This window comes from Helianthus annuus, chromosome 17 (assembly GCF_002127325.2).
Source record: "Helianthus annuus cultivar XRQ/B chromosome 17, HanXRQr2.0-SUNRISE, whole genome shotgun sequence".
Classification (NCBI taxonomy): Eukaryota; Viridiplantae; Streptophyta; class Magnoliopsida; order Asterales; family Asteraceae; genus Helianthus; species Helianthus annuus.
Window position 1 is genome coordinate 14,616,706 of NC_035449.2, and position 18,266 is coordinate 14,634,971.

An 18,266-nucleotide genomic window follows, 5' to 3' on the forward strand; every position below is an offset into this window, starting at 1 on the left:
AACACATATCCATAGTTTCTTAAAACATGTAACTTGTAAAAAAGACAATTGTATACTATTAAATTAGAAAGTGAATAGAAAGTGAATGAACAGTAAGTATATTTGTTTTAAAGGTTTTTTATATGTGTTATTTAATGGTTTGTTTATAAGTGTTATGTTGTTCTTTTATGTATCTTATATAACTTGCGTTTGTTTTTTCTCGATGTAATTCACGTGTCAGTATTTTTTGATTATATCAAGATTTTTTTTATCTATGGGTTGCTGTAACGAGTGTAGGTGGCGTAACAAAACAAAACAAAACAAACCGATACCGATCAAATTCGTGCCGTGTTGGTATATTTTTTGTCATATCATGATTTTTTTCTCTATTGGTTGCTATATTTGTTTTAAAGGTTTTTTTATATGTGTTATTTAGTGGTTTTTCATGTGTTATGTGGTTCTTTTATATATCTTATTATGTAACTTGTGTTTGATTTTTATCGATGTAATTCACGTGTCAGTATTTTTTTATCATATCAAGATTTTTTTTTCTATGGATTGTTGTAACGAGTGTAGGTGGCGTAACAAAATAAACCGATACCGATCAAATTCTCGACGTGTTGGTATACTTTTGGTCATATCATGATTTTTTTCTCTATTGATTGCTATAACAAGTATTAGTACCATAGTTAAACGAACTGATACCCACCCACCACGCAACACACGAATTTAATAACACTAGTTAGTTAGATGAAAACTCAATAATTAAAGATGCCTTTTTTTTTTTATCAAAAAGTCATTTAAAATAAATTACTTGTATTCTTATAATAAGACAATTTATTCTCTTATTAAAAAATCCAAACACTACAAATCATATGCGAACTTTGATTTCTTGTTTAGTTATAACAATTTGCATTTCACTATAGACAACTATCTTGAGTAGATCTTTTTGTATATGTTGTTTTATTAATGTGAACTTCATTAAAAAATCATCAACCTGAACCGGGAGGCCGAAAAAGCAATCTAACTTACATGATAACAAATTTACACCAGTTTTCTCACAAGATCAGCTTTAACTTCGATCTGTTCCTAAACTATAGATACCCCATCGTCTTCACGTCACTAAAGATCGGCTTTAACTTCGACCTGTTCCTAAACCATAGTTAAACTTCAACTCATTCCTCGCTCTCCACAAGCTCCAACATCCAATGGTAACAATCCCACAAATAACTTCCTTTTCCAGCTTTTTGAATCCCATATACTTGTGTATTTCCAACAAATCTCTAAATGAGAAAATAACACAACTTGGGACTCGACACCACACGCTAATATGGTGCCATAAGATCGAAGCTAATGTACAATTGGCGAAGTGATGCTCTACCGTTTCTTCTCCGCCTTCACATAACGAACATGTCAAGTCTTTCGCAATAATATTTCTACTACGTAAAGCAACCGTCGTGACTATCTTACCCATTTTCACTCTTCAAGTGATATTTCTATCATGAAAATATGAAGATACACATTTAAGTTTTATTGATCCCAACTAAAATATGCGAATAACAGTACAAACATCGCAATGTATTTTAAACTTTTAACAATAAACATCATCTTCTTCTAGTTAATCTGTCAGTCTTAAATCAAAATATTTACATAAAATCAAAATCCACTATCTTTTTCAATGTTTTCAAAAGAGCATGATTGAAAAAGTTAAACACATGTTTTTGGGAAACTATATACAAAATTATGTTGTATTTTTATATTAGCTCTATTAAAATTTACTTTTTTTTTGTTTTGATTTCCATTTCTAAAATTGTTTGTATTTTTTTTCTAACCGATTGATGCACTAATGCTGTGTTCCAGAGATCTACTTAACAGGGGGAGGGGAGAGAAAATGGTGTTCCAGAGATCCACTTAATAGGGGGAGGGGAGGGAAAATGGGGTTTTTTTTGCCTGAAAATAGTCTTTCCAATTTGGAAAGACATGGAGGGGAGGGGAGGGGAGGGGAGGGAAGGGGAGGGGAGGGGAGGGAAGGGGAGGGATTTTTAACTCGGGAACACACCGTAAGTAGCAACTATATAATCTCTTTTCAACCTTATTCACTCACCTTTTCTTCTTCAACTGTATCCCCAACCCTTTCATCCATTTTCAGTTGCTTTCTTCTTCTTCTTCAACCTATACATACACACACACACATGTATCTATACCATCCATAGCTCCCAATCCACAACAATGGAGTCGCGATTGCACCACGCAGGTATGGAAACCGACCTGCTATCTCGTCTCGCAGCTAACCACCTGTTTCTAGGTCAAATCGAACCATTTCGAGCCACAATTCTCGCTCTCCGATCTCGAAACCCTAACCTAGCTCGCTCAATTCTTCAAACTATTGTTGCCAACGGTGGCCGGTATGAGAATATCCTGTTTAGTTCCGATTGTTCACCGGCGATTTTAACGTATATATGTACTGTAGAACTTCTTCAGTTTAATGATAATACGTTAGGTGTTTGGAGTTTTGATTCCAACACGTTGCGTCTGCGTGCTGAATTTGTGCTTTATGTTCAGATTGTTGTGTCTAGGGTTTTGGAGAGTAGGAAAGAGGATAGGAATTTAGGTCAAGGTGAATTGGATGTTGTTAATTCGGATTCGGTTAGTGATAATGATGGTACTGGTGTTAGCGATATCGATATCGATTCGAAACGGCGGATTAGTGAAACAAAAGGGGATACCAGTGAGTTGGACATTAAATATTGGGATTATGATGAGTGTTTGAGAGTATTGAATAAGATCTCGGAGGTCGGCTTCAAGAGGTTGAGGCCGGATTTGATTGAATCGGAGAGTAGAGAGAGTGAAGACCAGGGGAGTTCTGGTGGTGGTGAGATGGAAGAAGGAGAAATGATGTGTTTGAGGGGAGTGATTTTGGAGAATGCTGGTATTTTTGAGGCATTGTGTGAGAATATAGCGAAACAGGTTGAACGGATTCGAGGGAATGATGGTGGTGGTGATGATTCTGGTTCTGTTGTTTCTCCTATGGTTCAGGAAGAGGGCGGAGATGAGGATGTTAAGGTGCTTAGATTGATACAAAGATGTGTTCAGATGGTGCATTTGGATGCCATGAAGGAATGCTTGAAGAAGGGTGATAATGATGGAGCTCTGTCTCATATTCAGTTTCTTCGTTTTGATTACGGGGTGGATGAAGCTGATTACCGGTATGCATGAAGACACGGTTTTCTTTTATGATTGACTTCCTGATTTACAGTTTTATGTACGGCATGCTTGGTGTTTGCATACTTTTCTTATTATGACACTACACTATGTAAAAATTGTTAAACATGTAGCTGCAATATTTGTATGTCAGTGACCTATAAGTTATGTGGACTCACCACTTAAATATGAAACCTTAGTTTCTAGATGATTTATATCATTTAACCCCTCCACTATATAATTGCAAAATGAGTTGACTGCACCTTTCTCATTATTGATAATAGTTACAGTTAGGATCATCAACCAACTAGGACAACACCTCAATTAGTTCATAGTTCTCAGTTTGTTGATATATCTTGGTTGGCTTTTCATTTTTTCTTCAATTTTTGAGCATGACAGCATCGATAACTTAAATCAGTAATAGTCTTTATCAAATTACTTTCTTTTTGTTGGCTATTTATCTGTTATCCGTTGTGATGTTGAAATAGCATGGTTTTGCAAGATCTCCTTAAGAGGATTTTCTCAGGAATGGTGGCCTATGATGACACTTGGCTTGCCACTCGAAGTAAACTGCTGTCAGTATATGAGAAAGCACTTTCATCAAACTCCTCAAATCTTGTCCACGTGATACAGGTACGAGGCTGTTTCCTTATCGAGCATCTTTAACTATGTTGATCTATTTTTACATCTGTCTATTACAGGCTTGCTTTAATAACCATACACTTATTTCTACCATATAATTGTATACAATAGCACAAGTCATGCATATACATGACCTGGAATTACATCATGTGCCTTTTGCAGTCCATTCAGGAGGAATTGTTCTCTGAGGAGATAGAGACACATAAAGTTTCAAATGGCAACCAGATTCCACCCCCTCTTGCTCGGCTTTTAGCCGCACATAACACACCTGGTGACCAAACGTCATCGTTGAAGTTGGCACTCTCTGCATGCATGAGAGACATGTATCATTATGCTCGTATCTCAGGGTTGCATGTACTTCAATGTATCATGGATGTTGCACTTTCTGCTGTAAAGAGGGAACAACTTCAAGAAGCTAGCAATGTATGGAGATTTCCTCAAGCACATAACTTGTGTCTATATCAAATTAATCTAATTTGGTTTAATGACATTGTATTTTTATTATTTTATACAGATTCTTTCATTGTACCCCCAACTTCAACCTCTTGTGGCTGTTATGGGTTGGGATCTTTTACCTGGAAAAACAGATATGAGAAGGAAGTTGATGCAGCTTTTGTGGACTAGTAAATCACAAATTCTCAGGCTTGAAGAATCTTCTCTCTATGGCAATAAATCAGATGAGGTATTGTTTTTTTATATTCTTGCTTCGATATGAAACTGTTGGTATCAAGTATAACTTGTTAGATTTTGACAGGTGTCCTGTGTTGAGCATCTTTGTGACTTCCTATGTTACCAACTTGATCTGGCTTCTTTTGTTGCATGTGTCAATTCTGGACAAACATGGAGTTTGAAATCATCATTACTCTTGTCTGGAAAAGGACATACAGAGCTTGAAAACCGAGATTTCCAGTTGGACCCGTTTGTTGAAAATCTTGTTCTCGAAAGATTATCGATCCATAGTCCCCTTCGAGTAAGTCTGTAAAATTTGTTGGTTGTTAGCACCTTTTCTCCCTGCATTTACATTTTCTTTATGAATTTATGTGTGCACACATCGAGATGAAAACAAGTTGAGAAATGTTTTTCTTTTCATTCTCGTGTTAGGTCAAAGTTCAATTGTTTGATGTAAAGGTGTTAGTTTTCATTGCTTTTTTTGTGCAGGTTTTGTTTGATGTAGTTCCAGACATTAGATTCCAAGATGCTATCGAGTTATTTAGCATGCAACCAATAACATCTAATTTAGCAGCCTGGAAGAGGTAGCGTCCAATTTCTTTTATAGTTTAATATGTTTGTTATTTCTGTATGTTTATTTGCGTATATGGTAGCTAACCCATAGTGATTTTTAATGATCAAGTGCAACTAGTATATCTTTAATCTAATATGTGTATAATACATTTGTTTGCTTTGTGGTTTTGTGTTGCATTTCATTAGGATGAAAGACGTTGAACTCATGCACATGCGTTATGCCATGGAGTCTGCTGTTCTTGCCCTTGGATCTATGGGGAATAGCAAGAATAATGAAGTAAAAAGCTACCAAATGGCACTATGTTACTTGAAAGACCTCAGGATTCACTTAGAGGCCATCAACAATGCTCCACGCAAGGTTATTTATTTCCCACTTTTTAAAATTTAATTAAGAAACAACACATTATCATAACCTTTTTAATGATGCACAGATAATGATGGTGAACATTATCATCTCACTTTTGCATATGGACGATCTCTCTCGAGGCTTTCCGCCACCTACCACACACCCTGACACTAGTGAGGAAAGTGGTGATCCCTGCACTAACGAAGAAGGCAATAATATGGTCATATCATTCACAGGGCGGCTTCTTACTATATTAAGGCAAAATTTGCCTTCATCTATTACCGATCAGGAGATTGCAAATGACGGAAATGCTCCTACTGATGGAAAACAAGCTCTAGAATGGAGAATCTCAAAGGCGAAATCTTTCATTGAAGATTGGGAATGGCGGTTATCCATCTTGCAAAGTCTTCTTCCGTTGTCTGACCGCCAGTGGAAATGGGAAGAGGCGTCGACCGTATTACGTGCTGCCCCATCCAAGCTGCTGAATCTGTTAGTCTATTCATATCTAATTGAAAGATTATTTGTATCAGTTTAATAAATTATAAGCTTGACCGTAGTTTTTTACTTTATTATTATTCAGTTGCATGCAGAGGGCAAAGTATGACATTGGAGAAGAGGCTGTTAACCGTTTTTCTTTGCCTCCAGAAGATAAAGCAACTCTTGAACTGGTTGAATGGGTGGATGGAGCCTTTAAGAAAGCATCCGTATGTACCTAACTGATGAGTGGATGTTAGTCACAACTATTTTCGTTTTTTGAATTTTATGTTTATGCTAAAAAGAATATATGTTTGTGATTTGCCAGGCTGCGGATGCTGTTTCTCGTGCTGCTGATGGAACTTCTGTGGTCCAAGAATTAGATTTTTCCACTCTTCGCGCTCAATTAGGTCCTTTAATCGCAGTATGATATTTTCCTTCTGTTATTTCTGCTTCATTTTATTTTTCATTTGTTTTAAAGTGGACCCATTTGTAAACGCCATATGAAAACTTGCATTTTTATGTGTCTTGCCAGACTCTTCTATGTATTGATGTAGCTGTTGCATCTTCAAGATCATCAAATTTGTCACAGAAGCTTCTAGATCAGGCAAGTGAAAAATTACACATCTATTCGTCTGCTTTCTTTTAAAAGCTTGTTACAGTTATAGGATGATTGTCGTAATTCAATTAACATACCTATCTTGACATATATATAGAAAAAAAAGTTTATTTTCGCTGGACTTGTGATGGTACAGGCTCAAGTTATGCTGTCAGAGATCTATCCTGGCCGTGCTCCTAAGATGGGTGCTACTTATTGGGATCAAATCTATGAAATTGCAATAATTTCAGTTGCCAAACGGCTTCTTAAACGTCTTCAAGAATTGTTGGAACAGGTCAGTATTCTCTATATGTTTTCTTAGCCATAAGATGTATGTATGCTGTGTTATCTATTTTGTTTTATGTTAAGCAAACCAATTTATAAACAGACCTTTAATATAAGTAACTAGTATTTTAACCACGCCGCACGTTGCGGCGGCAGTGCCGAACCTTCAAGTAATTTATACCGTCATACATTTGACCCGACTTGTTTCCGAACAAAATTTACATCGAAACGTGGACCAACTGAAAACACACATAAAAAATAAGCACGAAACTCATAATATCTGACCTGACTCATTACTGATTTTTTTTGACGTCGAAACGTAAACCACCTTTGATTTATACCGAAACGTTCTTAAAAATGGGCACACAAGAAAATAGTGTTTTGTAAGTTAAATAATGGTACCAGGCGTAGCGACAACGTCGAAATGTAAAGTAGCTCGAATTTTTACCGCTTATTAAAAACGTAGATCAACCGAAACCTTACATAAAAATAAGCACGAAAACGTATTATATTTTACCACGTACATAAAAAATAAGCATGTAAAACTCGAGAGAGTCAAGTATAAAATAAAAGTTTATAGAACAAAAATAGTGTTTTTTAAGTTAAATAATGGTAAGTATAAATGCTGAACGTTGAAAGCTGAAAGTTACGGTAAAAAGAAACAAAAATCAAAACAAAACAAACACAACTAAAGACAAAAAAAAAAAAACAAAAACCCAACAAAGAAAACCTTGATTGACACTCGCTACAGTAGTTTACCTTGTCTGAATTGTTATTTATACTATACCTTATGTACATGATAAATTTACATTTTTAGGAGAAGTTTCCGGTACTTCAAGCTCTTTTAACGGGGGACCTAATAAATACTTCGTCAAAAGATTTCCAAAGGCAGGGACATAGGGAGCGAGCTCTTGCTATGTTACATCAAATGATTGAAGATGCTCACATGGGAAAGCGACAATTTCTTAGCGGTAAGTCGGTAACCTTTTTTTCCCTGTAGTTTAATTTTAGTTGTAAGTACATAGTTTGATTCTTTGATTATTTTTAGGTAAGCTTCATAATCTCGCAAGAGCTATTGCTGATGAGGAAAATGAAAGAGAATATAGGAGAGCAGAGAGTTTGTATCATGATAAAGATGCTCTGAATCATGAAAAAAATGGAGTTCTAGGGCTTGGGTTGAGACATGCGAGTCAACAATCATCGAGTGGTGAAAAGTCAATCGTTTCAACGTCATATGATGTTAAGGACGCTGAAAAAAGAATATATGGTCCGTTGGCATCTAAAGCTACAACATATCTTTCCCAATTTATCCTCCATATTGCAGCTATTGGTGACATAGTTGATGGCACAGATACTACTCATGACTTCAATTATTTCTCTCTCATTTATGAATGGCCTAAAGATGTAATGTTACCTTGCCCAAGCTTCTTGTCCTTATTTAATGAGTAAAATGCCATTTTCGTCCCTGAGGTTTGGCCAGTTTTGCGACTTTCGTCCAAAGGTTTGTTTTTCTGCATCTGGATCCAAAAGGTTTGAAATCTTGCCATCTTCATCCGGCACATTAACTCCATCCATTTTTCTCTGTTAAGTCGGGGGTAATTTTGTTCTTTTTGTTAACTTAAAGGGCAATTCGGTCTTTTTCAGGGGTATTCGGTCTTTTTACATAAAGTGAAAAAGATCGAATTGCCCTTTAAGTTACCAAAAACGACGGAAATACCCCTGACTTATTGGAGAAAAATGGATGGAGTTAACGAGTCGGATGAAACTGGCCAGATTTCAAACCTTTTGGACTCAAATGCGGAAAAACAAACCTTTGGACGAAAGTCACAAAACTGGCCAAACCTCAGGGACGAAAATGGCATTTTACTTTTATTTAATTTTATCGATTTTTCCAATTTGTGTTCCCTTCACTTACTGGTTGTTTACAGCTATTGACCCGTTTGGTGTTTGACCGGGGTAGCACTGATGCAGCTGCAAAGGTGGCAGAAATTATGTCAGCTGATTTCGTACATGAAGTGATTTCCGCATGTGTGCCCCCGATTTATCCACCTAGGTCTGGTCATGGCTGGGCAGACATCGCGGTAATTCCTACATGCCCTAAAAGTAATTCAGAATGTAAAGTTCTTTCACCTTCTTCAAAAGAAGCCAAACCGAGTTCTTATTGTCCGTCCTCTGCCACACCTGGAGTTCCCCTGTACCCTCTTCAGTTAGATGTCGTAAAGCATCTTGTGAAACTCTCCCCTGTTAGAGCCGTGTTAGCATGTGTTTTCGGGAGTTGTATTTTATACGGAGGGGGTGACTCAACCATATCAAATTCTTTAACCGAGGGCTCGGTGATGAAACGCGATGCTGACAGATTATTCTATGAGTTTGCACTTGATCAATCAGAGAGATTTCCAACCTTGAATCGGTGGATACAAATGCAAACTAATCTTCACCGAGTTTCGGAGGTTGCTGTAACTGCGGAACACACAATTAATGATGGAAGTGAGGCAAAAACTTCTGTGAAGCGTTTTCGCGAGCACGATAGTGATTCTGATTTAGAACATGAGGACCTGGCCGTGTGCCCCACCATATCTGTGATTCCCGAAACCGCAAATGAAAGTGGTATTTGGCAAGATTCTCCCAAGTCAGAGACTATTGAAACTGATACAACCGTCTTCCTCTCTTTCGGATGGGAGAACGAAAAACCATACGAAAAAGCCGTTGAAAGGTACAAATGTTTTATTTACATACACACCCACACATATATATTCGTATTTTTGTCACATTAACATCTAAACTGCCCATTGTTGCTTACTCCATATCATTTATGAAAATTCTAGATTGATAGAAGAAGGAAAATTAATGGACGCTCTTGCTCTTTCTGATCGATGCTTACGTGATGGTGCTTCGGATCATTTACTTAAGTTATTAATTGAACGTGAAGAGGAAGATCATACTGTGTATAATCGATCAGGTCATTCGACTTTTAGGATACCAGGTTATAGCTGGCAGTATTGCCTAAGGTTGAAAGATAAACAGCTTGCAGCCGCACTTGCACTGAAGTATGTATACTGGAAATATATTCTTGGTTAGTACTTGAGAAAGTTTATGAATGTATTTTTTTGGCGCTACAGATATTTGCATAGATGGGAATTAGATGCTGCTTTGGATGTTCTCACCATGTGCCACTGTCACTTGCTGGAAATTGATCCTTATAAAAACGAGGTGTTTATTACTAATTCACGATTTAGATTTTTTATTATAATAATGCATTATTTAATATTTATTAAAGATCTTAAAGAATGGACAAAAAAATCTCACATGCATGTTGTGTGTACTGTATAGGTTGTTCTAAGGAGACAAGCTTTAATGCGGTACAGTCATATACTATCTGCAGACGAGCGTTACAATAGCTGGCAAGAGGTTAAATACTTTCTTAATAGCGAAATCCATGATATGTTAATTATTATTCTTGTTAATTGTGATCCAATATATAATTTCTTAGGTTGAGGCGGAGTGTAAGGAAGATCCCGAGGGTCTAGCCCTTAGGTTAGCGGAAAAGGGAGCTGTTTCTGCTGCTTTAGAAGTTGCTGAAAGTGCAGGGTTATCTATTGAACTTCGTAGAGAACTTCAGGGTCGTCAACTTGTAAAACTTCTTACAGCTGACCCCATAACTGGTGGTGGGCCCGCTGAAGCTTCACGGTTTCTGTCTTCCTTGCGTGATTCAAAAGATGCTCTTCCGGTTGCAATGGGAGCAATGCAGCAATTGCCCAACCTTCGATCTAAACAATTGCTTGTAAGTAGTGGGTGCAAAATGGGCGGGTCAGGCAATGGATCATAATTGGTTAAGGTCCACTTATATGGCTACAGTCTTTGTTTCAGCAATTGATTTAGTAAAAAATCTACTTAATTAAATATATGTTATTTTTGTTTGAAGGTTCATTTTTTCCTGAAAAGAAAAGACAGCAACTTAACCGAACCCGAGCTTTCCCGCCTTAATTTGTGGGCCCTAGGTCTTCGTGTGTTGGCGGTCTTGCCTTTACCATGGCAGCAAAGATGTTCTGCATTGCACGAGCATCCTCAGCTAATTGTTGAAGTTTTGCTGATGCGTAAACAACTTCAATCTGCTTCTATGGTACCTTAAACAACAAGAACTCTCTTTATATGTGTGTGTATATATATATATATATATATATATATATACGGGTGTGTGTATTATTCAAAAACGGATGTTACATAACGGTTATTGTATGTAATTTGTTTCCAGATACTTAAAGAATTCCCATCACTAAGAGACAACAATACAATCCTCACATATGCTGCTAAGGCAATTTCGGTTACTATAAGCCCGCCTCGACGCGAGTCACGAATACAAGTTTCGGGCCCCAAAACAAAGCAAAAATCAGGAACCCCTACACGATCTTCTTTTTCTAATAGTTTAAGTAACTTGCACAAGGAGGCACGTAGGGCTTTTTCTTGGAACCCAAGAAATAGTGCTGAGAAAACCACTCCTAAAGAAGTTCAGAGGAAACGGAAAGGGTCAGGACTTACACAAACGGATAAAGCCACTTGGGAAGCAATGGCTGGGATTCAAGAAGACCGTGTTTCGTCATACACAATAGACGGTCAAGATCGTCTTCCTTCAGTTTCTATTGCTGATCAGTGGATGCTCACCGGTGATATAGTTAAAGATGAAGCTGTTCGGTCTTCTCATCACTATGAAAGTGCACCAGATATCATTCTCTTCAAGGTACACCTAAATTTATACATAAAATAAAGTGTTAAACATGTTAACATGTAACTTGTTCGTTAATGGAATTTTATACATTATACAGGAACTGCTTTCGCTGTGTTCAGACGAGAGTTCATCAGCAAAAGGTGCTTTGGATTTATGTGTTAATCAAATGAGAACTGTTTTAAGCTCTCACCACTTGCCTGAAAACGCATCAATGGAAACTATTGGTCGAGCTTATCATGCTACAGAGACATTTGTTCAGGTATCCATGTTTTTTTAATGATAAAATGATGAGTAAAATGCCGTTTTCGTTCCTGAGGTTTAGTTACTTTTGCAACTTTCGTCCAAAGGTTTGTTTTTCCGCATTTGGATCCAAAAGGTTTGAAATCTTGCCATTTTCATCCAACTCGTTAACTCCATCCATTTTTTAACGTTAAGTCAGGGCTATTTTCGTCTTTTTAGACATTTTCTTTGTGATGATTAAAGGGTTTGGGTGGGAAGAAAGTCAACAGAGGTGGATCTTTATTTTTTATAGTGTTTTTTATTTTGATAAAATTGTCTATAAGACGGAAATGCCCCTCGGAGAAAAATGGATGGAGTTAACGAGTTGGATGAAAATGGCAAGATTTCAAACCTTTTGGATCCGAATGCGGAAAAACAAACCTTTAGACAAAAGTTGCAAAAGTGGTTAATCCTCGCGGACGAAAATGACATTTTACTCTAAAAATGATTTAAGCAGCTATGCATGAGCTAATAGCAAGCTTCTTTGGTACATGCAGGGGCTTCTTTACGCTAAAGCTCAACTTAGAAAGCTTGAGGTTTCTGGTTATTCCGAAAGAAATAAAGACATTGAGGATACATCCTCTGATGCAGGCAGCTCTAGTGTGGGTAGTCAGTCAACTGATGAGCTCTCTGAAGTCCTATCACAAGCTGACACGTGGCTCAGGCGAGCTGAGCTGTTGCAAAGTCTTTTGGGATATGGAATTGCTGCTTCTCTTGACGATATTGCTGACAAAGAATCATCTGCACGGTTGCGTGATCGATTAATTCTTGAAGAACGATATAGCATGGCTGTGTATACTTGTAAAAAGTGTAAGGTATGTATAGTATAAACTATAAAGCCACATTCTAAATTTTATTTCAGTTTTCTTTTATCTAATATTCTAATGTAATAATTTTTTGTAAGATTGATGCATTTGCTGTATGGAATGCTTGGGGACTGGCTTTAATTCGGATGGAACACTATGCTCAAGCTCGTGTCAAATTCAAGTATATTAACGGCTAACCTCAGATTCATTCACAAATTTATAGCTTTCTGTATCTGATTATTCGTTAATAAGTTGCGTATTAATGTTCATAGGCAAGCACTTCAATTGTTTAAAGATGATCCTGCACCAGTTATTCAAGATATTATAAATACAATTGAAGGCGGCCCACCAGCTGATGTGTCATCTGTTCGTTCCATGTAAGAAAGACTACCGAGTACCGACTCAATGTTACTAAGATCGTATTTTTGTGAGTATATACTAACTATAATTTATGCTGCAGGTATGAGCATTTGGCTAAAAGTGCACCTGCAATTTTGGACGATTCTCTTTCTGCTGACTCGTATCTTAACGTTTTATATATGCCATCTACGTTTCCACGGTCTGAGAGATCCAGGAGATTACAAGAAGCTTCAGATGGAAATTCCGTAAACGCATCAGATTTCGAAGACGTTCCACGCAGCAACCTGGATGTCATTCGATACCTTGAATGTGTTAACTATTTACAAGAGTTTACACGCAAGGATTTGCTTGATTTTATGTTCAAGCATGGCCATTACAAGGATGCCTGCATGCTATTCTTTCCTGAAAACGGCATTCCTTCGCCACCTCAACAACCGCCACTTGCTGCCATGTCATCATCGACCCCACAGAAACCTGATCCACTTTCAACTGATTATGGAACGGTTGATGATTTGTGTGACCTGTGCATTGGTTATGGAGCCATGTCTGTTTTAGAGGAAGTAATGGCTTCTAGAATGTCATCCACAGAAACTGCTGATGTGGAGGTGAAGCAGTATACATCAGCTGCACTTAGCCGCATTTGTGTATTCTGTGAATCATATAAGCATTTCAACTACCTTTACAGATTCCAGGTAATTCCTATATTCTGCTTAGGGCTGTAAACGAACCGAACGTTCAACAAACAGTTCGTGAACCGTTCAGCGGGAAGTTCGTTTAAATGAACGAACACGAACAAGAAATTTCGTTTGTTAAAATAAACAAACGAACATGAACAGAGGTTGTGTTTGTTCATTTATATTCGTGAACGTTCGGTAATGTGTTCATTTATGGTAGCCCGTTTTGTTCATTTCTATTCGTTCATTTAGAAGGTTTTTATATGTTGTATTTTTGTTTTATTGTTTTTAGTTTTTAAATTTTGATACCTTAGTTAAACCTAATATGCCTCCCCCAACATCACTCATTTTACCATTTCAATTTCAGTTTGTGTTGAAGTTTGACAAACTTCTAAACTTTGTGTTAATCATGTTTCTGATAATTGTGTCAACTGTGTTCAAATAATTATGTTAAATGCTTATTTATGTTTTGGTGGATTCTTCGTGATCTTTGTGATGAAAATTTCAAATTTTACTCTAAATGAATATTTGTTCATGTGTATTCATTTGTGTTCATAAACGTTGTTCGTGTTCATTTATGTTCATAAACATTACTTTGAGGTCATTTGCATTTGGTAAGTGTTCGTGAACAGTTCATGAACACGTTCATTTCCTTAATGAACGAACTCGGACAAGAACATGAACACGTTCATTTCCTTGATGAACGAACACGGACAATAAATCTCGTTCGGTAAGCGTTCGTGAATAGTTCATGAACAAGCTCATTCCTTAATGAACGATCACGAACAAGGCCTTGTTTGTGTTCGTTCGGTTCGTTTACAGCTTATTTATCATTTCTGCTGGATTGAATCAGTCAACAACTAGTTCCCTACTAATAACATCTTTAATTGTATATTTAACTATTCAGGTGATAGGGAAGGATCATGTGGCTGCTGGACTTTGTTGTATCCAGTTATTTGTGAATTCATCTGTTCTAGATGAAGCTATAAAACACTTGGAAAATGCTAAGGTAAGTAATTGTGCCTTACGTGAACAATTGTCTAAATTATAATTCAACTCCCGTGTGCTTATATACCTTGTGTGTGTGAAGATGCATTTTGAAGAAGCATTGGCAGCGAGATATAAAATTGGTGGGTCAACTAAGGTTGTCACCAAGGGTATTCGTGGAAAAAGTGCGTCACAGAAACTTACAGAAGAAGGATTAGTGAAGTTTTCTGCTCGAGTTGCCATGCAGGTAGCTTGTTGTACAACATTGTGTCTTGCCGTTCACGCATTTTGATACATGCTAACATGCTCTTGATGGCAGGTGGATGTGATAAAATCCTTTAATGATACCGAGGGACCCCAATGGAAATACTCCCTTTTCGGAAATCCGAATGATCCAGAAACTTTTAGGTAGCCGGTTTGTTTTTTCAATATCTTTTAGGTAGCTGGTTCGTTTTTTCAATATTGTTACGTAGGGGTGTCAATCTTGTTGGGTTGCGGGTTGGTGGGTTGAAATATGCAACCCGAGCACGACCCATATTATCATTCATGTCAAAGATTTCAACCCTAACCCGCACACACATAAATTCATGTCAACCCGAACACGGCCCGTTTAACCCATATTTTTAAATGAGTCATACATGTTGATTTATAAGCGAGTTGTTGGGTTTTAAGCGGGTTTTGGATAACATGTTTAATGATGAGTATGAGTGTGACAAGTAAATAATATAGTGTGTCAAAACTAACATTATTGTGACTAACCATGTAAAATGGAAATGAAAAAAAAAAATATAAAAGTGTCGGGTGTGGGTCGGGTTTCGAGTCGTGTCAAGAATTGCCGCTTATATATAGTTATATTTTTATCATCTAGAAGTGGTAATTTGACCCTTGGTACTTTGGAGTTGGTCGACCTGGGCTGTGAAATATCTGAAATGGGTCAAATGAAAGATCTAACTAAAAGGTGAACTTGACAATAGGGTTAAAAGTGGCTCAAAGTCTTTCTTTAATGCATACAAGTTACAACCTCCTATAATATTTTTTTTTTCATATATATATGAATTATTATTGTATAATATTGTTTTTGTAGTTCATTAGTTATGTGCAGAGAACGTTTTGACCTGACCCATTTTAACCAAAACCTGTTTTGACCCGTTTCAACCAGAACCTCTAATAATGTTTTATTATTCGTACGTCTTTGTTACAGGAGGAGGTGTGTGATAGCAGAAGCTCTTGTTGAGAAGAACTTTGACCTGGCTTTCCAAGTGATCTACGAGTTCAATCTTTCTGGTAACAGCTGCATCATAAACCATGCAATTCAATTCAGTCTCGTTAACAAAGTAGCTACAACGTTCTCATTTTCTAAATTAATGTAAAAATCCAGCTGTTGATATATACGCTGGTGTGGCGTCATCACTTGCTGAGAGAAAGAAAGGCGGTCAATTGACTGAATTTTTTAGAAATATTAAGGGCACTATTGAAGATGAAGACTGGGACCAGGTAATTAATTATTAATCATAAATTTACCCTAAAGGATTAATTTCATATATAAACTAAAAATATCATATATCGGATATAGGGATAGCAGAGTAGTTAAAATATCAAATATACAATAAAAATTAAAAACAATCTAATAAATGATCATTTCTCTTATTTTTTTAACTTCAAGTTTTCATATATGCTCATCTTTTAACTTCATATTTTTATATAACACATTTTTAGCTTAAATTTATTTTTACCCATTTTTATTTTTACCCATAAACAATAGCATACTCCATATATAATATTTAAGCTAAACAAATTATGCTAGAAATGAGTAAATATAATATTTGAAGTTAAATGTCATATATGAGATTTCCAAGTTTCAGAAAAAAAGGGTAAAATTGTCATTTATTAAATTGTTTTTAGTGAATTGGGTATATAAGATATTAAACTACTTTATATGATATTTATAATTTTGCAAGGTATATATGATATTTTGCAAGTTTGTAGGGGTATATATGGAATTGCCCCCACCCTTAAAACACTGAAAGTACTAATTTCACATGATAAATAAATATAATTACGAAAGGATATAATTGGTGTTTGGATGTAGGTTTTGGGAGCAGCTATTAACGTATATGCCAACAAACATAAGGAACGCCCCGATCGTCTTATTGACATGCTAACTAGCAGCCACAGGTTAAAGCTTTCATACACTAAACACATTTACTTGAATATATATGGGATTTATGTGACCTACTATAACCTTGTTCTACTTGATGTAACCTTGTTCTAAGTTTGTATTACATTTTTGGCATTTCAGGAAGGTTTTGGCTTGTGTGGTGTGTGGCCGCCTTAAAAGTGCCTTCCAGATTGCTTCTAGAAGCGGAAGCGTGGCTGATGTCCAGTATGTAGCACATCAGGTATGTATTTTGCAGTTTTACTTAAAGTTATATAATGTATGCATGCTGAAGTAACTAACACGGGTGGGTGTTTCAGGCGTTACATGCAAACGCACTTCCAGTGCTTGATATGTGCAAACAATGGTTGGCTCAATACATGTAAAATACGACCCACCAACCCCGAAACCCAGTTTTATTAGGTTTGTAAAGTCCAATGCACATTTTATAGCATTTTTGGCATTTGAGGGGGGAAAAGGTTTGTGTTTGTGCAGCAGAGAAGCTAGAAGAGGTGTATATATCATTCGGAGTGTTTGTTTGTCAACTTTCAATACCATGGTCGTAAGTTTTGCCTTCATTTTGACTGAAGGGTAGATGATATTTTGACTTTTAGGAGTCAAATTTGCTACATTTTGAAAGAAAAAAAAAGTTGTTTTGCTGTGGTAACATTTATTTACAGAAAGTATCTGCAGCTGCTTATAAGCTGAATCGTTGAGTTGACTTTCTTGAGGTCAAATATTTGTCTTGAAACTGGACATGATGATACTTGTACATTTTATTATGTGATTATTTTTTTTTGCTTGAAAATTAAATAAACTTTTAGGAACAGTGAATTTAATCCAATTGTATTAAAGAATTTTAATAACTGAGAAATAAATTTCAACAAGAGGAATTTGTTCAACACCTACAAAAATAAAGTCAAAGTTGATTTGGGTTGACAACCAAGTTGTTTGTAAACTATGTCACTAAGTTTTATGCATTACGGGAAAATGATTTGTATTATTGATTCCAAGTCGTGGATTATTAGGTTCTGTTTTGAGTAACAGATTTTGATTTTATGTTTATGTTTTTTGGATGATTAATTTATGACTGACTGAAAAAGTAGTTTGGTTATTTGGAACGACACAAAATGTTCAATACGAATATTGACATAATCCACCTAGCATAGTTAAATAGGGATAGCAAATTAAATACGAACATCAGCTAAACTTTTTGAAACAACTTATTGGCTTTTTGAAAAATCATAAGCTCTTCAAATATGCCTTAAGACCATGTGTAGTGGGCGTTATTTTTTCAAAATTTGCCACCAAAAACGCCCAATCACGCCCCCTTCCCACCCCTCTGGGCATTATTGGGCGTTATTGATTAATTTTTCCCCCTAGGCGTTTTTTAAATAACGCTTTGTCCAAATTTGAAGCACCAATCACATTTAATCTTCCTTTGTCTTGGCCAATAGCTTTTGTTGTTGGGTTTTTTATTTTTATTTAATTCTCTACACCCTTTTAACATAATGC

General features: G+C 36.4%; 1 protein-coding gene across 1 annotated transcript; it reads left to right on the forward strand.

Annotated features, from left to right (window-relative positions):
• Window positions 1-2,162: 2,162 nt before the first annotated feature.
• LOC110926071 lies at window positions 2,163-17,559 on the forward strand. Its single transcript, XM_022169831.2, has 34 exons — window positions 2,163-3,185; window positions 3,669-3,813; window positions 3,985-4,245; window positions 4,337-4,504; window positions 4,577-4,792; window positions 4,981-5,075; window positions 5,251-5,422; window positions 5,496-5,899; window positions 5,991-6,114; window positions 6,213-6,308; window positions 6,420-6,491; window positions 6,640-6,777; window positions 7,585-7,738; window positions 7,816-8,171; window positions 8,696-9,480; window positions 9,593-9,814; window positions 9,887-9,977; window positions 10,098-10,175; window positions 10,258-10,548; window positions 10,690-10,887; window positions 11,020-11,502; window positions 11,588-11,749; window positions 12,267-12,584; window positions 12,674-12,756; window positions 12,848-12,952; window positions 13,036-13,627; window positions 14,517-14,618; window positions 14,700-14,843; window positions 14,916-15,004; window positions 15,798-15,880; window positions 15,975-16,090; window positions 16,686-16,771; window positions 16,896-16,995; window positions 17,072-17,559. Exons 1-34 carry the CDS (start codon window positions 2,209-2,211, stop codon window positions 17,135-17,137), a joined length of 7,572 nt encoding a protein of 2,523 aa, XP_022025523.1. The 5' UTR covers window positions 2,163-2,208; the 3' UTR covers window positions 17,138-17,559.
• Window positions 17,560-18,266: the final 707 nt, after the last annotated feature.